Consider the following 18363-nt stretch of genomic DNA (forward strand, 5'->3'; position numbering starts at 1 on the left):
TGGTACCAGGAAAACTCTCAGGGATGCTCTTTACAAAAAGTCATTTCTAAGGCACAGTATAGCTTGGCACCTGATTTAAATGCTCTATGTGTTTTACAAATAAAACTATTAAGATCCAATACTCACTCAAGAGCAGCTTATACACAACCCTGTGCTTCAAAACTGCTCCTGGTATTGCCATCATAAATCTCAAAGACCCTTTTATTTTATGTTGACTCCTAGAAATTTGACTTGTCGACCAACAAATTCTTTTAACTGAAGGATAAATAACCAATAAACATTGGTTTATTGAACTGAATAAGTCTAAAAGCCAGAGGTCACTCTGACATGGTGAAATACAAACCAAAGGTTTGACACAGTTAAATCAAACCAGTCATCACCAGAATAAATGAATAAGGTAAGCATTATTTATTGAGCAGCCACTGTGGTCACTTTCCTAGCTGTAGTAAATATTTGATGGGAAGGCATAAATTGTGACAGGGATGTAACCAGTCTTGGCTTCTGCCACACGACTGAACAAATGGCATCAACTTAGTACATTCACTCTGGCTTCTTCTGGTCCTCAGTTTTGAAGGCTCAGAAATTTGGTTTTGTCACCACATTCATTTATTCAACAGTTACTTGACAAGCACCTACTTTGCGCCAGATCCTACAAGAGGAAATGTGGAGAAAGTGGATAACACATCATTACAATCCCTGCCCAAAGTTGCAAAGTTGACAATTTGGCAGAGAAGACATATTAAAAACCCAAATGTGTACTACAAAAATACCTGATTGTCAATAACCTAATTTACAATGAGAAGAGCTTCAAGTAGACTAGAATTTTTGTTCCTACAGACCAACTCATCTCTTGGCAATCATGACTACATAAAATTCAAGCAGGGGAGTATGTTGTTGTGTGAATGGGATCCAGGCACCATATTGATAAAAACCCCAGAATGTTTAGGGTTATGAATTACCTATTCTCCCATTCTTGCCCCTTTTCTCCAGAAGTCTAAAGTCCACTTTTCAAATTTCTCCTTCTTCTACTACAATCCCATACATTATCTTGTCTCACCAAGTTTCTTCACCTATCACCCTGATTGACATTTTCCATGTTCTAAAACTTCCTCCATCATATACCTATAGAGATAGTGCCACTTATTTCAGAGGCAGCCACATATACTCAATCTTTGTAGAGTTCACCAGTTTAACCTTAGAGGGTAGCATGATATCTGTTACTTTCACATTAGGGGTTGGTGTGGTGGGGCAGAAGGGCCACTTAGGACCATTGTGCCCTGAAACTGCTGCTTCATAAATCCTCAAAGTAGTTCTCATTTAACCTGCAAAATCACCCCATCAGGCCCAAAAGTTAACTTTATATGAATCATTGAGCATATTACACACTGGAAAATGCTAGGCATTATACAAAGGTCAAAATTAAAGCAAGAACTTGGCAGGTTCATAGTCCAAGTTCAGGAGTTATTTTCTGTTGGTCGTTCTATGAACTATGAGCAGTACTTGAGATAATAGTAGAAAAAGTGTATGCATATGAAAAGTTTCAACCAACACTCAGATCAGCAGTAAATGAATACCTGAGTCAATACAGAAGTGAAATAGTTCATGTTATTTAATAATAATAATAATTAAAAAAAACACCATCTATGGTAAATAAAGACAAGTTTCATCCCTACCATGGAGAATGTATATCTGAAGCACAGGAAAGCACAGGGCTTTTGTTGATAATTAAACATAGATGGAAACCATTTTTGTACTTCAATTGAACTTTATTTGATGGAAAAAGATAATTTCACATCTGAGGTGATGGGGGCCTCGGTAGGTCATGTGTACCACATGTGCCAGTTAGTCATAGTGTCAGGCCTTTAGTTGTGTCGACAATCCCGAGACCTGGTCTTTATCCTGGGAGCCATAATTAGGGCTCTCTTTCCCATAGCTAAAATTAACGTAGCTCCCAGCGTTTCAGAGGATCCACATAATCCCAGGTTCCATCCACTCAACCCTGCTTTACAAACTGGAATAAAAGGCAATACAGGAACTTGCCACTGAATTTTCATGGAGAAAGATGAAATGCTTAATATTAAAAAAAAAAATTTAATGTGATGAAACAGCAACTTGAATACAGTCTATGGAGAAAATGTAATTACAGAGGGTAATTACTTAAAATGCTCAGTGGATGAACTTTTAAAATAGGCCCCCAAGTTCCAAAAGAAATATTCTGTGTGTTTCTTCTTCATAGACACATTTCCAGGAGTCAACACAAGGCCTGGAAGTTATGAGGTGTTCTTTAACTCTTTTCTGAAAACATAAATGAAAAATATATTCCTCTGGATCACTAACCATGAATTTTTCATCCAGGAAAAATAAGTTATTTAAAGACAAAAATTATTCCAGTATACATCACATAAAAGAATAAAACCTTGTTTTTCACCTTGAAAGATGAATTAACTTTCACCACTAAAAACAGGCTCAATGGACATGAGTTTGAGCAGACCCTGGGAGATAGATAGTGAAGGACAGGGAAGCCTGGCATGCTGCAGTTCATGGGGTTGCAAAGAGTCGGACATGACTTAGCAACTAAACAACAATTAAAAACAGACAATTAATGGGAAAAAAATAAGTTTTCATAAAGGTGACTGTCACAGATGGCATTAATTCTAAACAATTTTGTGCAATAAATATATAAAAATCTTGGTATAATTACCTATATGCATGCAGTAGCAATGACTGAATGTGAAAGATGTTTTATTAGGAAATAGACTCATAAAAATGACTATATATGAAAGAATATTCATAAGAGACTAAAAATACTTTCTGGGAATCTGTAATAAACAGACGATGGACAAAAGTTCCATAATTTGGGCTGTAATAAAACCTTTCAAAAGCAGGTGTTTGTCAATACTCGATAGCCAAACCTGTCAATAAGATCTTCCCCATCATCATCATTTGTATCACATCACTAAGACATTACTTCCCTGAGACCAATTCTGTAATTCTAGGAAGACTGGGATGCTGACTTTACCATAAACATTTGCTATAAAGATGCCTTGTCCCCTTGTAATTCCTGCATGGAATGCTCACACTCATGCATGTTCACACTGTTGTTTTATCACTACCATGAACTGATCTGGTTTGTTTACAGTAACTCACCAAGCACAATGACCACGGTCTTCAGAAGACTCATCATGGTATCCCGATTCCGTCGGGGTCCAGAACTATGCCGAGACATCCTCATAGTCCTCTGGCGAACATAGCCAAAGATATGAGCGTACAGAACCACCATGACAACAAAGGTCACCAAGTTGAAAATGGCCCAGAAGACCAAGTAAGAGTCGCTGTAGAGGGGCGCCATGTTGGAGCAATTTTCAATATCACAGATGCAGTTCCAGCCCACACTGGGGATAGCCCCCATAACAATGGCCATGGTCCAGATGACCACAATCACCACCACCACTCGCCGATTGCTCATCCGCGTGTGGAGCTGCATACGGAAAACTGTAATGTGCCTCTCAATTGCAATGGCCAGGAGGTTGGCCACGGAAGCCGTCAGGCTGGTGTCAATGAGGCCCTGACGCAGGAGCCACGTGCTGACAGTCAGTCTCCGAGTATTGGGCCCTGTGTTGAACATTAGGTAGAAGTAGGCCAACCCAGCAAAGAAGTCCGCAGCAGCCAGATTCGCCATAAGGTAATAAATAGGAAAGTGGAAGCGGCGGTTGACATAGATCGCCACCATGACCAGGAGGTTGGCCAACATGATGAAGATACAGACGGTGATTCCAAGCCCCATCACCAGCTTGCTGACTGTGTTCCATTCTGTGGCAAGATACTTTCCACTCCGGTTATAAAAGAAGGCGATGGACTCATTGTAGAAGCACTGCGGCTCATTCATGGCTGTGAACTAAAAGAGAAAGGAAGAAAGATGAGAAAAAGCGAAAAACCACAGATCCAAATCTAAAGATGTATAGATAAAGCAAGGCTTCTATGGTAAATGTGGCCCCCAAAAAGCCATAAGCAAAGAATCTGAAAATCTGACTCTGTGTAATGTTCTATGATTATGCTGAAACCCCAAGATTTCTTACAGTTTTACTGTCCTCAAGATTAAAGAGAGTTGGAGTTAAATAAATGACAAGGTCTGTGCTTGGTGGTTGCACATCATTGAAGTCTACTAGAAAAGCCACACGACCCAGAAATCGTGCTTAAAATACATGAGACAGATGAGAATTTTGCAAGAGTGTTGCAACTGGAATATTTATCATAGTGCAGTCTATTTTGACCTGTTATTTAGGGAATCTGTAAACACAGTTGGTTTACAGATAGGGTATTATTGCCCTATTACTCTGCATTTCTGTTCTCACATAGCATGTTCAATCTGTGTCAGGCATCTTGTAACGTCAAGTCCCCACAGGAACTATCAGTGCCAACACTTCAAAGAGGTCACTATGCATCAAAGCTTCTTTGCCCAAAGCCAGCGTTTGCTGTTCAACATTCCTGTGGTCAGCACTGTCTATCCCCACAACTACTTACCCCAGAATAGCATTCATCAATGCATCTATGTTTGAGAACTTTTTTCTTTTTGGAGGACATAAGAAATATATTACCTAGTGTAACCTTCAAAGAGCAGTTGCTATTTGGACACTTTTCTAAAGTATATCTTTTAAAATGATAATGAGTGATTCAGTTCAGTTCAGTTGCTCAGTTGTGTCTGACTCTTTGTGACCCCATGAACCATAACACGCCAGGCCTCCCTGTCAATCACCAACTCCTGGAGTCCACCCAAACCTATGCCATTGTGTCGTTGATGCCATCCAACCATCTCATCCTCCGTCATCCCCTTCTCCTCCTGCGCTCAATCTTTCCCACCATCAGGGTCTTTTCAAATGAGTCAACTCCTCGTATGAGGTGGCCAAAGTATTGGAGTTTCAGCTTCAACATCAGTCCTTCCAATGAACACCCAGGACTGATGTCCTAATGTTTTATTATGTGTTTTCTTATTTTTAACATCCTCAATTGGAATATATTTCCTTATTAACTACTTCAACTCTTAATTGAATCCAAAAAGGATTGAGGAGGTTTATAACAGAATGATATAGGCAGTCAATAAAACTATTACAATAAAATTAGAGAGTAAGAAGTAACATGAAGGAGAAACTAGAAAATTACACACCAAATCAACTTACCTAAAGACTTAAGTGTACCTGTGACTCCTAAAATTGGAGAATAATTTTTGAAAACAGCTCACAACCAACCTTTTTATCTTGCAATGCATTTGATAAATAATCTAGCAAATATAAATTTTTTAAAGCAAATATAGTTTTAACCACTAGTTTTGATCAAATATTCTACTGAATATCTGTGGATTGTGCATAAATGTTTACCAATCACAGAAACCTCCAAAAAAGTGAGATTCTTCTTGAAGGGTTAGTCTCTTGACTTGTCCAGACATCTAGGGTCTCTTTCCTCATTTATACTCAATAGACTTTAGATCATGCTTCTATAATCATCACTTACTATGCTGTATAGTTATTTAGCACCTTGTTTCTTAAAAAGATGACACTCCACGGGGAGAGTGGGGACCTTGCCTTACACATCGTGGTATTTCATGTACCTTCCACAGAGAACCCTTCATTGGGGATCTGAGAATTTATGTTTCATTCCACTTCAAATCTTGCCATTACTCTGGGTAACTCATCTAATTTTCTAGCTTCTCAGTTTCTTGATCTCATCACTCATGCCCTTCTATTCCTATAACTCAGCTGCCCACTCCCCTGGTCACACCCTGAACTTTGTAATTGTTCAAAACCGTCTCCCTTTGGAAATAATCAATTGATACATTCAATATTCTTTACATTTGGATTACTCTTCCCATTCTTTCCAATTTATACATTCTAGTCCCTCACTTCCCATTCTTCCCAATTTCTCATTTGATCCCCAATACAGCAGTTTTTTGAAGCCATCTATTTCCTTAAGCATCCTACTTTTCCCCAGTAAATTACGTATCTTCCCCCTTTCTTTATCCATCTCAGGTTCCATAGTATATCATTTCAACCACTGTTTTTGCTAACACAGGAACATATTCTCTTCTTGAAGACTCTGAGGTCAGGTTTCCTTCAGAATTTAAACATTTTCTGGTTTTGTTTTTGCTTTTGGCCACCAAGATGTCGGATCTTAGTCCCCCAACCAAAGATGGAACCCCCACCCGCTGCAGTGGAAGCAGAGAGTCTCAGTCACTGGATTGCCAGGGAAGTTCCCCCGAATTTGCTGGTTTTAAGCACAGTTATAGAGGACATAATCCTTATCTGATATAACAGCCCCATCAAAATTTGGGGCAGCACTCCATAATGATACACATTAATTTCTAAAATAAAACATGAATGTTGAGCTGTGTGCTTAGTCACTCAGCCATGTCCGACTCTTTGAGACCCCCTGGACTGTAGCCTGCAAGGCCTCTCTCCATGGAATTTTCCAGGCAAGAATATTGGACTGGGTTGCCATTTCTTACTCCAGGGGATCTTCCCAACACAGGGATCGAACCACATCTCTTGTGTCTCCTGCATTGGCAGGCGAATTCTTTACCACTTGTGCCACCTTAGAAGCCCTAAAATATGAGTATATACGCTAAATTTGATAAATAAAGGTTATAAGTAGCCTCATATTGATTCATTCAGAGCAAATTTTGCCATTTATTTAAGAAAAAAAATCTTCCATTTTCAGACCTTCTTTTTTTTATTTTTATTTTTTTATTTTTTATTTTTTACAGGCATGTGTGAAAGCGCCAGGGTTTGCAAGGGACAGGATGGACCCTCCAAACACGGGGAAAGGCTTTCGGCGATTCCTCTCCCTGCACTATCAATGACCAGGGCACAGGCAGCCCACGGTCACTTTCGAATGCAGGGGGCAGACCTTCTTGAATTTTACAATTTCAAATTAGGAAGCAAGACCTTTATCTTTTAATCGACTTGCTCCACTGTACTTCTGTAACCATTTCTTAGAATAACATCAGTCTTGGATGAATACAACTGGTTCCTGTAATGGTAAAGAACCCACCTGACATTGCAGGAAACAAGAGATGCGGGTTCGATTCCTGGGTCGGGAAGATCCCCTGGAGAAGGACATGGCAACCCACTCCAGTATTCTTGCCTGGAGAATCCCATGAACAGAGGAGCCTGGTGGACTCCTGGTGGTCCATGGGGTTGCAAAGAGTCAGACATGACTGAGCAACTGACACTACTCCATACTTATGCCAAAGCTTCTGAGAAATGTTAGAGGAAATCTGAAACGCCTGGCGGGCTTCCCAGATAGCTTAGTTGGTAAAGAATCCACCTGCAATGCAAGAGACCCCGGTTCAGTTCCTGGGTTGGGAAGATCCGCTGCAGAATGGATAGGCTACCCACTCCAGTATTCTTGGGCTTCCCTTGTGGCTCAGGTGGTAAAGAATCAGCCTCAGTTGAGACTTTAATGCCATAAGAAATCTGATTTTCTCCCTAATTATTATTCTGTGTCTTCTTCACAGTAACTATTTTAAACTTATCTATTATTCTCTTTTGAGTCCCACCTTCCATCTCTCCTCAGCAGTTGCCAAAAGGGGAAACTTATTGGAACTCTTACCTTTAAAATTACTACTCAAGAATCTCTCCTTCCTTCTCCTTCTGTTACAATGGAAAAGGCATACCCTTTGTCTCCAAGTGTTCTGAATCCCATCCATCCCTACTATTTCCAGAACCTTGTTCTACAAACTGCTTCCTTTCTCTTCTTCAGATCTTCAGTTCTCCCCCTCACTCATTCTTCTCTCCCATGAATCTTTCCTATCTATAATCAAGCTAGTTTAATCTCTACCAAAGACAGAAAGAAAGCCTTACAATAACTTCATGTTCACTTCCAGGTTTGATGATTCCTTCCCCTTCATGGCCAATTGCTCTCTTCTGTGTCTCACTGGACACACACTGGTTTCTCAATTACCTGTCATATGGCTTCTCCTCCTACCCCTCCATGAAAACCACTCTAGCCAATCCTTGAGTTTCACATAACTTCCCAAAGTCACACCAATCTGGTGGCTGGTCCAGTGGAAACTTTTCAGTCCTCACCACACTAACCCCTCAGAGCATTAGACACATGACTGGAAGCCTCTTTTTAATAAAATCCTCTTTCTTTGACTCTCGTGACATCATATTCTCCTGGGCGCTGATCTCTTTCTTGGGCTGGTCCTCCACAGTCATTTCCAAGACTCCCAATCCTCTGTGCAATGTTACTATTTCTACCCTACATTCTCCTTTAACACACTTGTACTAATTTTTCAAAAATGTCCTCCAAGATTTCAGTTATGTTATATATCTCAAATATTCCCATGCCCAGTCATTCAGTCGTGTCCAACTCTTTGTGACGCCAAGGACTGTAGCCTGCCAGGCTCCTCTATCCATGGCGTTTTCAGGCAGGAATACCGGAATGGGCTGCCATTTCCTTCTCCAGGGGATATCCTGACCCAGGGATCAAACCAACATTTCCTGCATCTCCTGGATTGGCAGGCTGATTCTTTACCCCTCACCCACCTGAGGAGCCCAAATATTCCCATACCTATACATTTAACCCCTATTTCTTTCCTGTGCTTTAAGCAAATATCAAATTGTCCACCATTATCTCTGACTATCACATACTCTCTGTGTTCAAAACCAAGCTCAGACTTAAAATCTTCCCCAGCTTGTTCCTCCTGTGGTCTCTATTGCCAAGGCTGCTGCTGCTGCTAAGTCGCTTCAGTGGTGTCCAACTCTGTGCGACCCCATAGACGGCAGCCCGCCAGGCTCCGCAGTCCCTGGGATTCTCCAGGCAAGAACACTGGAGTGGGTTGCCATTTCCTTCTCCAATGCATGCATGCATGCTAAGTCACTTCAGTCGTGTCTGACTCTGTGCGACCCTATGCTAGAGACCTCTAGCTTTCCAGTGGCCTGAGTGCTAAACCTGGGAAATTCCTTTTTCTCTCATCCTCATCATTCAATCAGTAACCACATCCTATAAATTCTTCCCCAGTATCTGTTCTCTTGCCTGGAGAATCCCAGGGACGAGGAGCCTGGTAGGTTGCCATCTATGGGGTCGCACAGAGTCGGACACGACTGAAGCAACTTAGCAGCAGCAGCAGCAGCAGCAGCAGTGTCTGTTCAACCTGTTTACTATTCCACCCTCACAGCCACCAGCAATACTACTGTGCCGGTTTCCCAGGTGTTCTTTCTCCCTAGCACTAATCTCTTCTCTAGTGATCTTTCTAAAAGACAAAATTGCTCACACTGTTCCTCTGCTGAAAGTGTTTCAGTGGCTTACAAGAGCACATAAGTTAAAGATCTAAACTCTTCAACCATTTTATCAGACCTCTCTTGCCTCAACTCAAGTTATTAATGACTTCAAGCTCTCTGCTTCACCTGTTTAATGTACTGTAATCTCTTTCACCTCTGGTTCTCAGCATCACTGAGAATGGAGGTTTTCTGCATCAGCATCCAGAGCGCTTTTAAAACACAGCTTGATGGCCACATCTCAAGAATTTCTGATTTAGCAGAGCTGAGATGGGACCCAAGTGATACTGATGCTGCTAGTCTAAGGACCACTCTGTGAGTACCACTGGCCTAGAACAATCTTTCCCCCAGTTTCACCTTATACTCATTCTTCATGTACCAGTTGAATACTATTCTTTCTAGTTGTTCTCCCAAGATCTTCCCACATCTCGGCAAGGTGCTTCCTCCACAGTTCCCTGCATTACACCTATAACAACACACAATGTACAATAACTGCTTATCTATTGACATCTCCCCACACTAGACTAAATATCATGAGGGCAGAGGGTCTAGCTTTCTTGTTAATTGTTGTATAGCATCCAACTATCATACTAGATGCTAAATACATATTGATTGCTTTAATAAACTAAAGCTAATTTCAAAAATGTTTACATTTCAAGAATTTCTGCAAAGGATATTTTTTAAAATGTAAATATAAATGTTGTATTTCACAGCATTCACATTTCTGAACGCCAACTGCCAACAAAGTCAAGCAGTGTTATATACAGCTTCATTGCTTTTCCCACATAGAAAAACTGTATAATTAATAATTACAATATAAAGTATAAATTGTCTTTTTAAGCCACAGTACACTAAGATAAATAAAACTGACAAATTTCCTCTAAAGGCATCCAGTGTTTACTTAGCAATGGCATATGACCTGGTTTTATGCCATCTCTTATCTCTTATAAAAATTGAGTAGTGATATCATAAAAAGCATACCATATTTAATGACATAAGTTACATGATTTGTTTGAACCTTGGTTTTATCATCTGTTAAATCAGAAAATTGGACTAGATTATACATAAGGTCTATTTCAGATTTTAAATTCTATTCCAAGAATATTCTGGATAAGAATTCAATATTTAATAAAATCACCAGCTAAATATTAAAGCAATAGAAAATATACCAGGAATTAAAAATAACAAAGGTCAATAACTCCTGTGGAGAAGGAGATGACAACCCACTCCAGTACTCTTGCCTGGAGAATCTCATGAACAGAAGAGCCTGGAGGGCTACAATACATAGGGTCGTAAAGAACTGGATATGACTGAAGCAGCTTAGCAAGATAATGCCAGAGGAAAAAATTGGAATTTTAGCTAGATTTAGTACAATAGAACTGAATTGAAAGAAGCATTAAATCTTTTCTCCTATCATCTACAAAAATCAGCAGATCTAGAGAATAAGCAAAAGAGACTTTGGTAGCATCTTCAACGGTATTCAGAAAGGTAGTGTGAAAGTACTTCTTTACTTTTTCAGGACCTGATGGATTTAAGCAGAAATGCACATCAAGCTCTGGGAGTATCCAATTCAACTATGCCTGGGTGGACTATAAGCCATTAAGGTAGTCATGGTTACAAGGATAAAGCAAACAGGAAAAAAATTAGCAAACACAATGGGGAGAAAGCAACTCAGAGGAGATGGCCATATGACACAGAATGCCTCCCCTTGAAGCAGATATATGAAAAAAAAAAAAAAAAGGTGGGGGGTGGTGGGCAGAGGGAGAAGGGGTTAAATGCCAGGATTTGTATTTCTAATTTGTATTCTCAAAGTGCTTTGTTAGGATACAAGCACTGAAAATAGAGAAAGTCATTGTAAAGACAGAAAATAAATATTCCAGAAAAAACTCCATAGAAATTATATTAGCTTCCTATTACTAACATAACAAATTGCCACAAATTTAGTAGCTTCAAGAGACAAATTTATTATCTTATAGTCCTGGAGGTCAGAAAGTCCAAAGTGGGTCTCACTGGGCTAAATCAAGGTGTTGGCAGGACTGTGTTCCTTTCCAGAGGCTCTAGAGAATTTTTTCATGTCTTTTCCAATTTGGAGAGATGGCCCACATTCCTTGTCTCCTGGCCCCATTCCAGCTTCAAAGCCAATAATGACCAATCAAGTCAAGCCCTTTTCACACTGACATTATTCTAACACTGACACTTCTTTCTCGATCTTCCACATTTAAAGATTCTTGTCCACTCAGATAACCTAGGATAATCTCCCCAACACAAAATATGGAACTTCATCACATATGAAAAGTCCCCTTTGCCATGTAAAGTAGCATATTCACTGGTTCCGGGATTAAGTACACAGTGAACATCATCAGAACTCCATCAGTGTGGCCACCAAAGGGATGAAAAGCCATTTCTGAATTAAAAGCAGTAATGCAGCCACTGAAATGAAGTATAAAAATTTCAGAAAACTGAAATGACAAGCAGAAAACATACTTAGGAAAGTTACTCAGTGCTCAGAGAAGATCTGAGATAAGATAAAAGGAAAGAAGGCACATACAGGAAAAAATTCCTAACGTAACTACTCTTCCAGCTAAGACTAGGACAAAGCTCAAGTAACACAGCTTGACGTATATGAAAAGTTACTGCTTAAAAAGAAAGACCTCAAGTTACTGATGCAAGTTTACATAAACTACAAAGGAATTAATTAAAATCAACTAAAATTCAGATATAGCTAGGTTAGATTTTGGAATTTCAGGGTTAAAATTCTAAATTCTAAAAATATAAAAAGTAAACAAAAAGCAAACAAATACTGAGAGAAAGAGAGAAAATACAGTATTTCCAAACCTCAGCTGTAGAATTTCAAAGGACAGAATACAACCAATCAAAATCTCCATTATTTCAACTGTACTTCAATTTGGAAAAAAAGTCTCCATTACATGGAGACAGTGTTTGAGATACATAAAATTCTATAACCACCTATACTTAAATTCTCATAAGGGGATAATAAAGAACAGTCCCGAGGTGTGGGAGCTCAGAACGATCAACATACACATTTCCTTCCTAAAGAAAATATAAATGCAAGTAAGCCATGAAAAAAGTAAAAATAAAAACCACAATAGAATAAAAAGACTAACAGCGAGCATTGAAAATATACAAAAGATAACTGAGTCTAAGTAACTGTTCTTCATATGGTTATAAAACAAAGCAAACATCAAAAATGACTTGAATGTGTATTTATTGTAAAAACAATAATAATCTGGAATTAAAATCATTGTATTGATAATAAAAGAAAAACATTTAACACTAAAATGTCAATAAATATACATGTATATACAGTGGGCACATAAGAAAGATTGTGGTTCATAATGAGTGTTTTCATAATAAAAATGACATCACTGCCCCCAAAATCCTTGCATTGATAAGACTTAAAAATGGGGCAAGAGAAGTATGTAAATATCTGTTTTATTACTTAGGCACAAATCAAAGCATACTATTTAAGTTGTAACAATAATTTTCAAAAATAAGTTTAAACATGATTCAAAAACCACCAAATTGAGTAGTTAACATACTAAAAATAAGATGACTACTTTTCATATTACTGGAGAAAACAGAGAAAAATACAGGGGAGGGGGAACAAACTATGTGAAGAATGACAATTTTGTGAAATTTAAATATTTGTGAAATTTATATAGATAAAACTATAAATGATTTCCCTTTCTTATTTTGAAAAGTAATGTGTTGCAAGAATTTAGGGGAAAACAAGAATATAATCAAACAAAACTCAAATACTTTTTAAAGTCCATTATTCCAAAATCTCAATCACTATAATTAGAAATTTCTCTGTAGTGAGTTACAGAATTCCACCCTGCCCAAGAAACAAAGACATAAATAAAACAGAGTGATTCCAAAAATAAACTGCCCTCAACACTAAAAAGAGAAGTCCACATTCATGCCCTTTTCACATCTACCAATTACATCATAGGATGATGGGGCTGGGGGAGGAGGCCTCACTGGCTGCTCTACAGAACAGATGTTCCAAATCTCAGAAATTTACCTCACCTTATCATGTGATCTCAAAAGAAGTCATAACAAATCTGCCAAGCCTGAACTCTAAAGAGGCACAGAGGGTGTTCATCTTCATTACATACTTCATTTGTTCATTGGCACATTCACAGACATTACTGGAACGCCAGGTACAGGCAAGGCACTGCACTGAGCTATGCCTTCCAGGGGTACCAAAACGATACACCTGGGTGCCTGCTGGGGGGCCACTCCCGTTCCATCCAGTGTGGTCTTTAATCTCTTGAAAGACAGCTACATCTTCATTAGCCAAGTGAAGGGAATGCTTAGCTCGCAGACTTACCAGCTCACAGACCAGTAATTAAGTCTATATGATTTAGTAAGTATTTAGATAAGAATGTAAATATGCACTCTGACAGACTAAAAGGAGATTTTAATCTATGCAGAATAAAGGACCAGTAATAAGACCTAAATCAAGCCAGTTTGGGTTCCCACTTCTGCTAAAGTAAAACAATGGAGTGGGTGAGGACTTCTTCCTGATTCTGATGCTCACCAGCTAATCTGGTCTACAGTAAGTCTCACAACATCTCTAAGTGTCGATTTCTCATTTGTAAAATAAGACATCTCTAGTGAAAGTGTTAGTTGCTCTGTCGTGTCCTACTCTTTGCGACTGCATGGACTGTAGCCCACCAGGCTCCTCTGTTCATGGGATTCTCCAGGCAAGAATACTGGAAGGGGTAGCCGTTTCTTTCTCCAGGGGATCTTCCCAACCCAGGGATCAAACCCAGTTTTCCCACATTGCAGGTGGATTCCTTACTGTCTGAGCCACCAGGGAACCATGAATACTGGAGTGGGTAGCCTATCCCTACTCCAGGTATCATCCTGACCCAGGAATCAAACCAGGGTCTCCTGCATTGCAGGCAGATTCTTTACCAGCTGAGCTACCAGGGAATTCAATTCTAGTTCTTAAAGCTAAAATACTCAGACTTTCCACACATTTCCTACCTCATTCCCTTCTACCCACAAAAAAAGATTGAAAAGAGACAGCACAGAATTTAATAAACGTCATTAAGTCTCTAATTACAATAAAAATATTTCTCACACTTTTTAGAGCCTCAAATGAGAAACAATAAAAAGAAAAAAAGGAATGATCCACCACTAGAATCAGAAAACAGGCCACAAAATAATGCTGATGCAAACCAAAAATGTTTAAGTTAGAAAGTCATATTCCAAGTAGTTGAAGAACATGCAATTACTAGATCTTTTTAGAAGTTTATCTGAAAAAATACATAAAATACTACTTCTTATACAGTAACAATGTATGCGAATATGATGTACCGACATATAAAAAAGAAAACTATGGAAAACAAACAGTAAATCAATGAAAACACTTGTGTATCTGTTATTCCCTGTTACAGGCTGCATGAGTGACATCATATTAGCTGAATTTTCAGAGAGAATTTTGAGTCAGGCCCAAGGGGAAGAAATGGAAAAAAACAAACAGACTAAAAACCAAACAAACACTAAGACATGCTAGAGAAAAATATAAGTAGTGTTTTAGATGCGCTGCTGAGCTCCAAGGGAACAGCAGACGGAGGTGACAGGATGCCCTGGTAGCAGACTGTCAACATTATGGAGACACGGCATTAAATATTACTGGGAAAAAGAAGATGCGCCCTTGGCCTTAACTGAGGCAGTGACTTAGAACTGAGATCAAGAGCCAAGCTAGGAGTCTTGAAGATCTCCCTATCGGTAAAAGAATGAACCAGAAAACATAATCTACACAGGGGCACTGGGGAAAACAAGTAAGTTTGTCTCATTTAGGCTCCTGGTTGGGAAATAAATAAATTAAAAGACTCCCTTCAGAAATTAAGACCCCAAGCCTATAAATCACACACAGATGGGATCTGAAGTTAGACCTGTTGCCAAGTGTGAGAAGCCACAGAAGGAGAAATTAACAAAAGCCACAGCCCTTTAGCTTGTGATATCTCCGCCCCACATCCATGTGCCTGGCACTAGCAAGCATCAGACCTCTCCAGAGGGCCAGACATCAATACAGCCACACAGGATTCTCTCTGGTCAGCCCCACTGATGAATTAATCACCCCAAAGAATAAAAACACCCAAGAAGGGTACCATGCGTGAGAATCAGCAGAACAGTACACAGTAGGATTGGATCCAAGAATATCAGACTAAAGACAAAACTGAACCGATGGAGTTTTTGCATTCTCCCTTCTCTACTTCAATTGGTTCCAGTTACATTTCCATTTCTATTCTTTCATGCCTATTTTTAATATTTGAACATGCATACTTGACATCTACAGGTAATCCTCTTCCCTAAGTAAGCACTCACTCCAATGCCTCCAGCTCCCTGTGATTCAGCATTACTTCCATTTGTTTTGAAACCTACCTAAAATTACTTGATATTACATTCTCAGTTTATTTGGTTATCTTTGTATGATGCCAGCATACCCATGTTACGAGCACAAAAGGAAGATTAAGAGTGAAATAAATTGTCAGCCAGTATTATTTGAGAACAAAAATAAAAAGTTCCTAAATAAAATAATTATCTATATTTATATATCTAGACCTACATAGGGAAAGAGAGAGATGTGACTAAACAGAGTTTATTCCAGAATGCAAATGTGATTTAACATTTTAAAAATCTGGTAATAGAAATCATGACATGAGCAAATTCAAGGAAAGAAAAAAGGCCAATGATCATCTCATTAGACATGCAAATATGTGTTTGGTAAATTTAAACAACTTTCACCATAATTTGCCAATCTAGGCTTAGAAGGAAACTTCCTTAACTTGGTAAAAGGTATATGTCATATTTGATGGAAATATTTGTCATATTTGATGGAAATTTGTCATATTTCATGGAAATATTAATATTCCCTTTTAAGAAACAAAACAAAGCTGATTTGATCACCAGTTGCCTTTAGCATGTATTAGTGATTATAGCCAAAACAGTAAGAAAAAAAAAGAACTGGAAAAGAAAAGCTTAACTCTCTATCACAAATGATTAATTATTTACATATAAAATACAAGATGATCTATAAACAAACTGTACTAACAAAGTTCAGCAAATTTGCTGAATTAAATATCAAGCCACATAAATTAACTGTGTTTATATACAAATATCAGAAAAAAATTTTAATTATTATTTCAAGGACAACACATAATAAAAAAAGGTTTATTGATTCTAGGAATAAGTCTAAATACTCAAAAGCTTACAAGGAAACCTAAATAATTAAGAGATAGCATTTAATGGGCAGAGAAAGATGTTAAGATGTCAGTTTTCCAAAACAGTAATACATAAATTCAGTGCAATAAAATGAAAATCCCAAAGGGTTTTTCATGAAGCTTGACAGACTCTCTGAATACTGCTGCAGAAGTACAAAAGAGCCAGAGTACACAAGATAACTTGGAAGTCAAAGAACTAGATGCCCTAAGGAAAACCATGCTTTATTTCAAAGTGATAGCAGGAAGACATGATATTGGCACAGAAAAGCGAACAACCAATGACGTAGAAAAGAACCAGAAATACACACTTTCATGGTAACTTGATATAAGAGACATGGCTTTACCTAATGGGGAAAACAGCATTAACTGTTCATCTGTGTGAAAAAATAAAAGTAAAACAAACTGTCTTTTCCCTATCATACACAGAAATCAATTTAAGTAAAGACGTGTAAAAAAGGAAATTAAAAAAATATATTTATAATTTGCAACTAGGGGGGTTTTTCTAAACAAGACCAAAACATTGACAAAATTCAAAACTTCCATGCAGCAAAAGACTTTCTAATCAATGAAAAGAAAATTTAAAGAATAGTAAAAATTTTGGCAGAGCACATAATAAAGGTTTAGTCCACAAATCAAAATAGAAAAGCCAAACAATCCCATAGCAAAATAGGCAAAGATGGGGACAGGCAATTCATAAAAAAGGAAAACTAAATGGCCAATCATCACATGAAAAGATAATTACTTTCCAGGGAATCAGAGAAAATTAAATAAAAACTGCAGTCAAATCCAATTAACCAATCATTCCATTGGGTGGTTAAAATTTAACAAGTCTGAAGCTATCAAGAGTTGATGAAGACTGCCATACAGTTATTTTGGGAATAAAATTTTAATACAACTGATTTGCAAAACAGTTTGGCAAAACCCTCTTAAATTAGATATATTCATACACATGATTGCATGATTCTAACGCTAGAAAACCTCAAACATGTGCCTGAGAGACATACAAGAATTTTCACTGCTACTCTTTTCTAATATCAAAATATTAGAAGTAACATAAAATATTTCAAACGGAGAAAGGACAAATTGTGAAATAACCAGAAAGATAAGCTATAAAGCAGCCAAAATGAACAAAGTATAGCTTTACGTATGCTGATGACTAAAGCAACTTGCAAAGTATTCAAGCACTACGCCATTCTTAGAAATGTCCAAAAAAATTACAGAAATATACTATATATTGTTTAAACATTTCCCTGACATATGTATATATCACAAATATATGGGAGGAGATGATAAGTATGAATTTATCATGTGAGCCATGGGGGAGGTTAATAGACTTCGGAAGCAGTATAAGAGGCTCAACTTTATCTATAATGGCTCATTTGTTTGTTTATTAAAGCACAAAATATTTTCTTCAGTTCAGTTCAGTCGACAGTCATGTCCGACTCTTGGCAACCACATGGACTGCAGCACGCCAGGCCTCCCTGACCATAACCAACTCCGGACGTTGGTCAAACTCATGTCACTGAGTTGGTGATGCCATCCAACCATCTCATCTTCGGTCGTCCCCTTCTCCTCCTGCCTTCAATCTTACCCAGCATCAGAGTCTTTTCAAATGAGTCAGCTCTTCACATCAGGTGGCCAAAGTATTGGAGTTTCAGCTTCAAAAGTAATGAATATTCAGGATTGATTTCTTTTAGGATGGACTGGTTGGATCTCCTTAGAGTCCAAGGGACTCTCAAGAGTCTTCTCCAACGCCACAGTTCAAAAGCATCAATTCTTTGGTGCTCAGCTTTCTTTATGGTCCAACACTCACATCCATCCATGACTACTGG

The 18363-nt window shown here is 38.3% G+C and overlaps 1 protein-coding gene and 1 non-coding gene across 8 annotated transcripts in view; both read right to left on the reverse strand.

Moving 5' to 3' along the window:
- LPAR1 (lysophosphatidic acid receptor 1) overlaps positions 1 to 18363 on the reverse strand; it is a 168617-nt gene that overhangs the window by 65890 nt on the left and 84364 nt on the right. For all 7 annotated transcript variants that reach the window (XM_010808241.4, XM_005210511.5, XM_059888945.1 and 4 more), the window contains 1 exon segment: positions 3148 to 3895. In XM_010808241.4, coding sequence (XP_010806543.1) covers positions 3148 to 3895 — 748 coding nt within the window.
- Positions 6758 to 6890, reverse strand: LOC112447910 (small nucleolar RNA SNORA71). Its single transcript, XR_003036177.1, has one exon. It is a non-coding gene; the product is annotated as a small nucleolar RNA SNORA71 (small nucleolar RNA).

This window comes from Bos taurus, chromosome 8, assembly GCF_002263795.3.
Source record: "Bos taurus isolate L1 Dominette 01449 registration number 42190680 breed Hereford chromosome 8, ARS-UCD2.0, whole genome shotgun sequence".
Taxonomy (NCBI): domain Eukaryota; kingdom Metazoa; phylum Chordata; class Mammalia; order Artiodactyla; family Bovidae; genus Bos; species Bos taurus.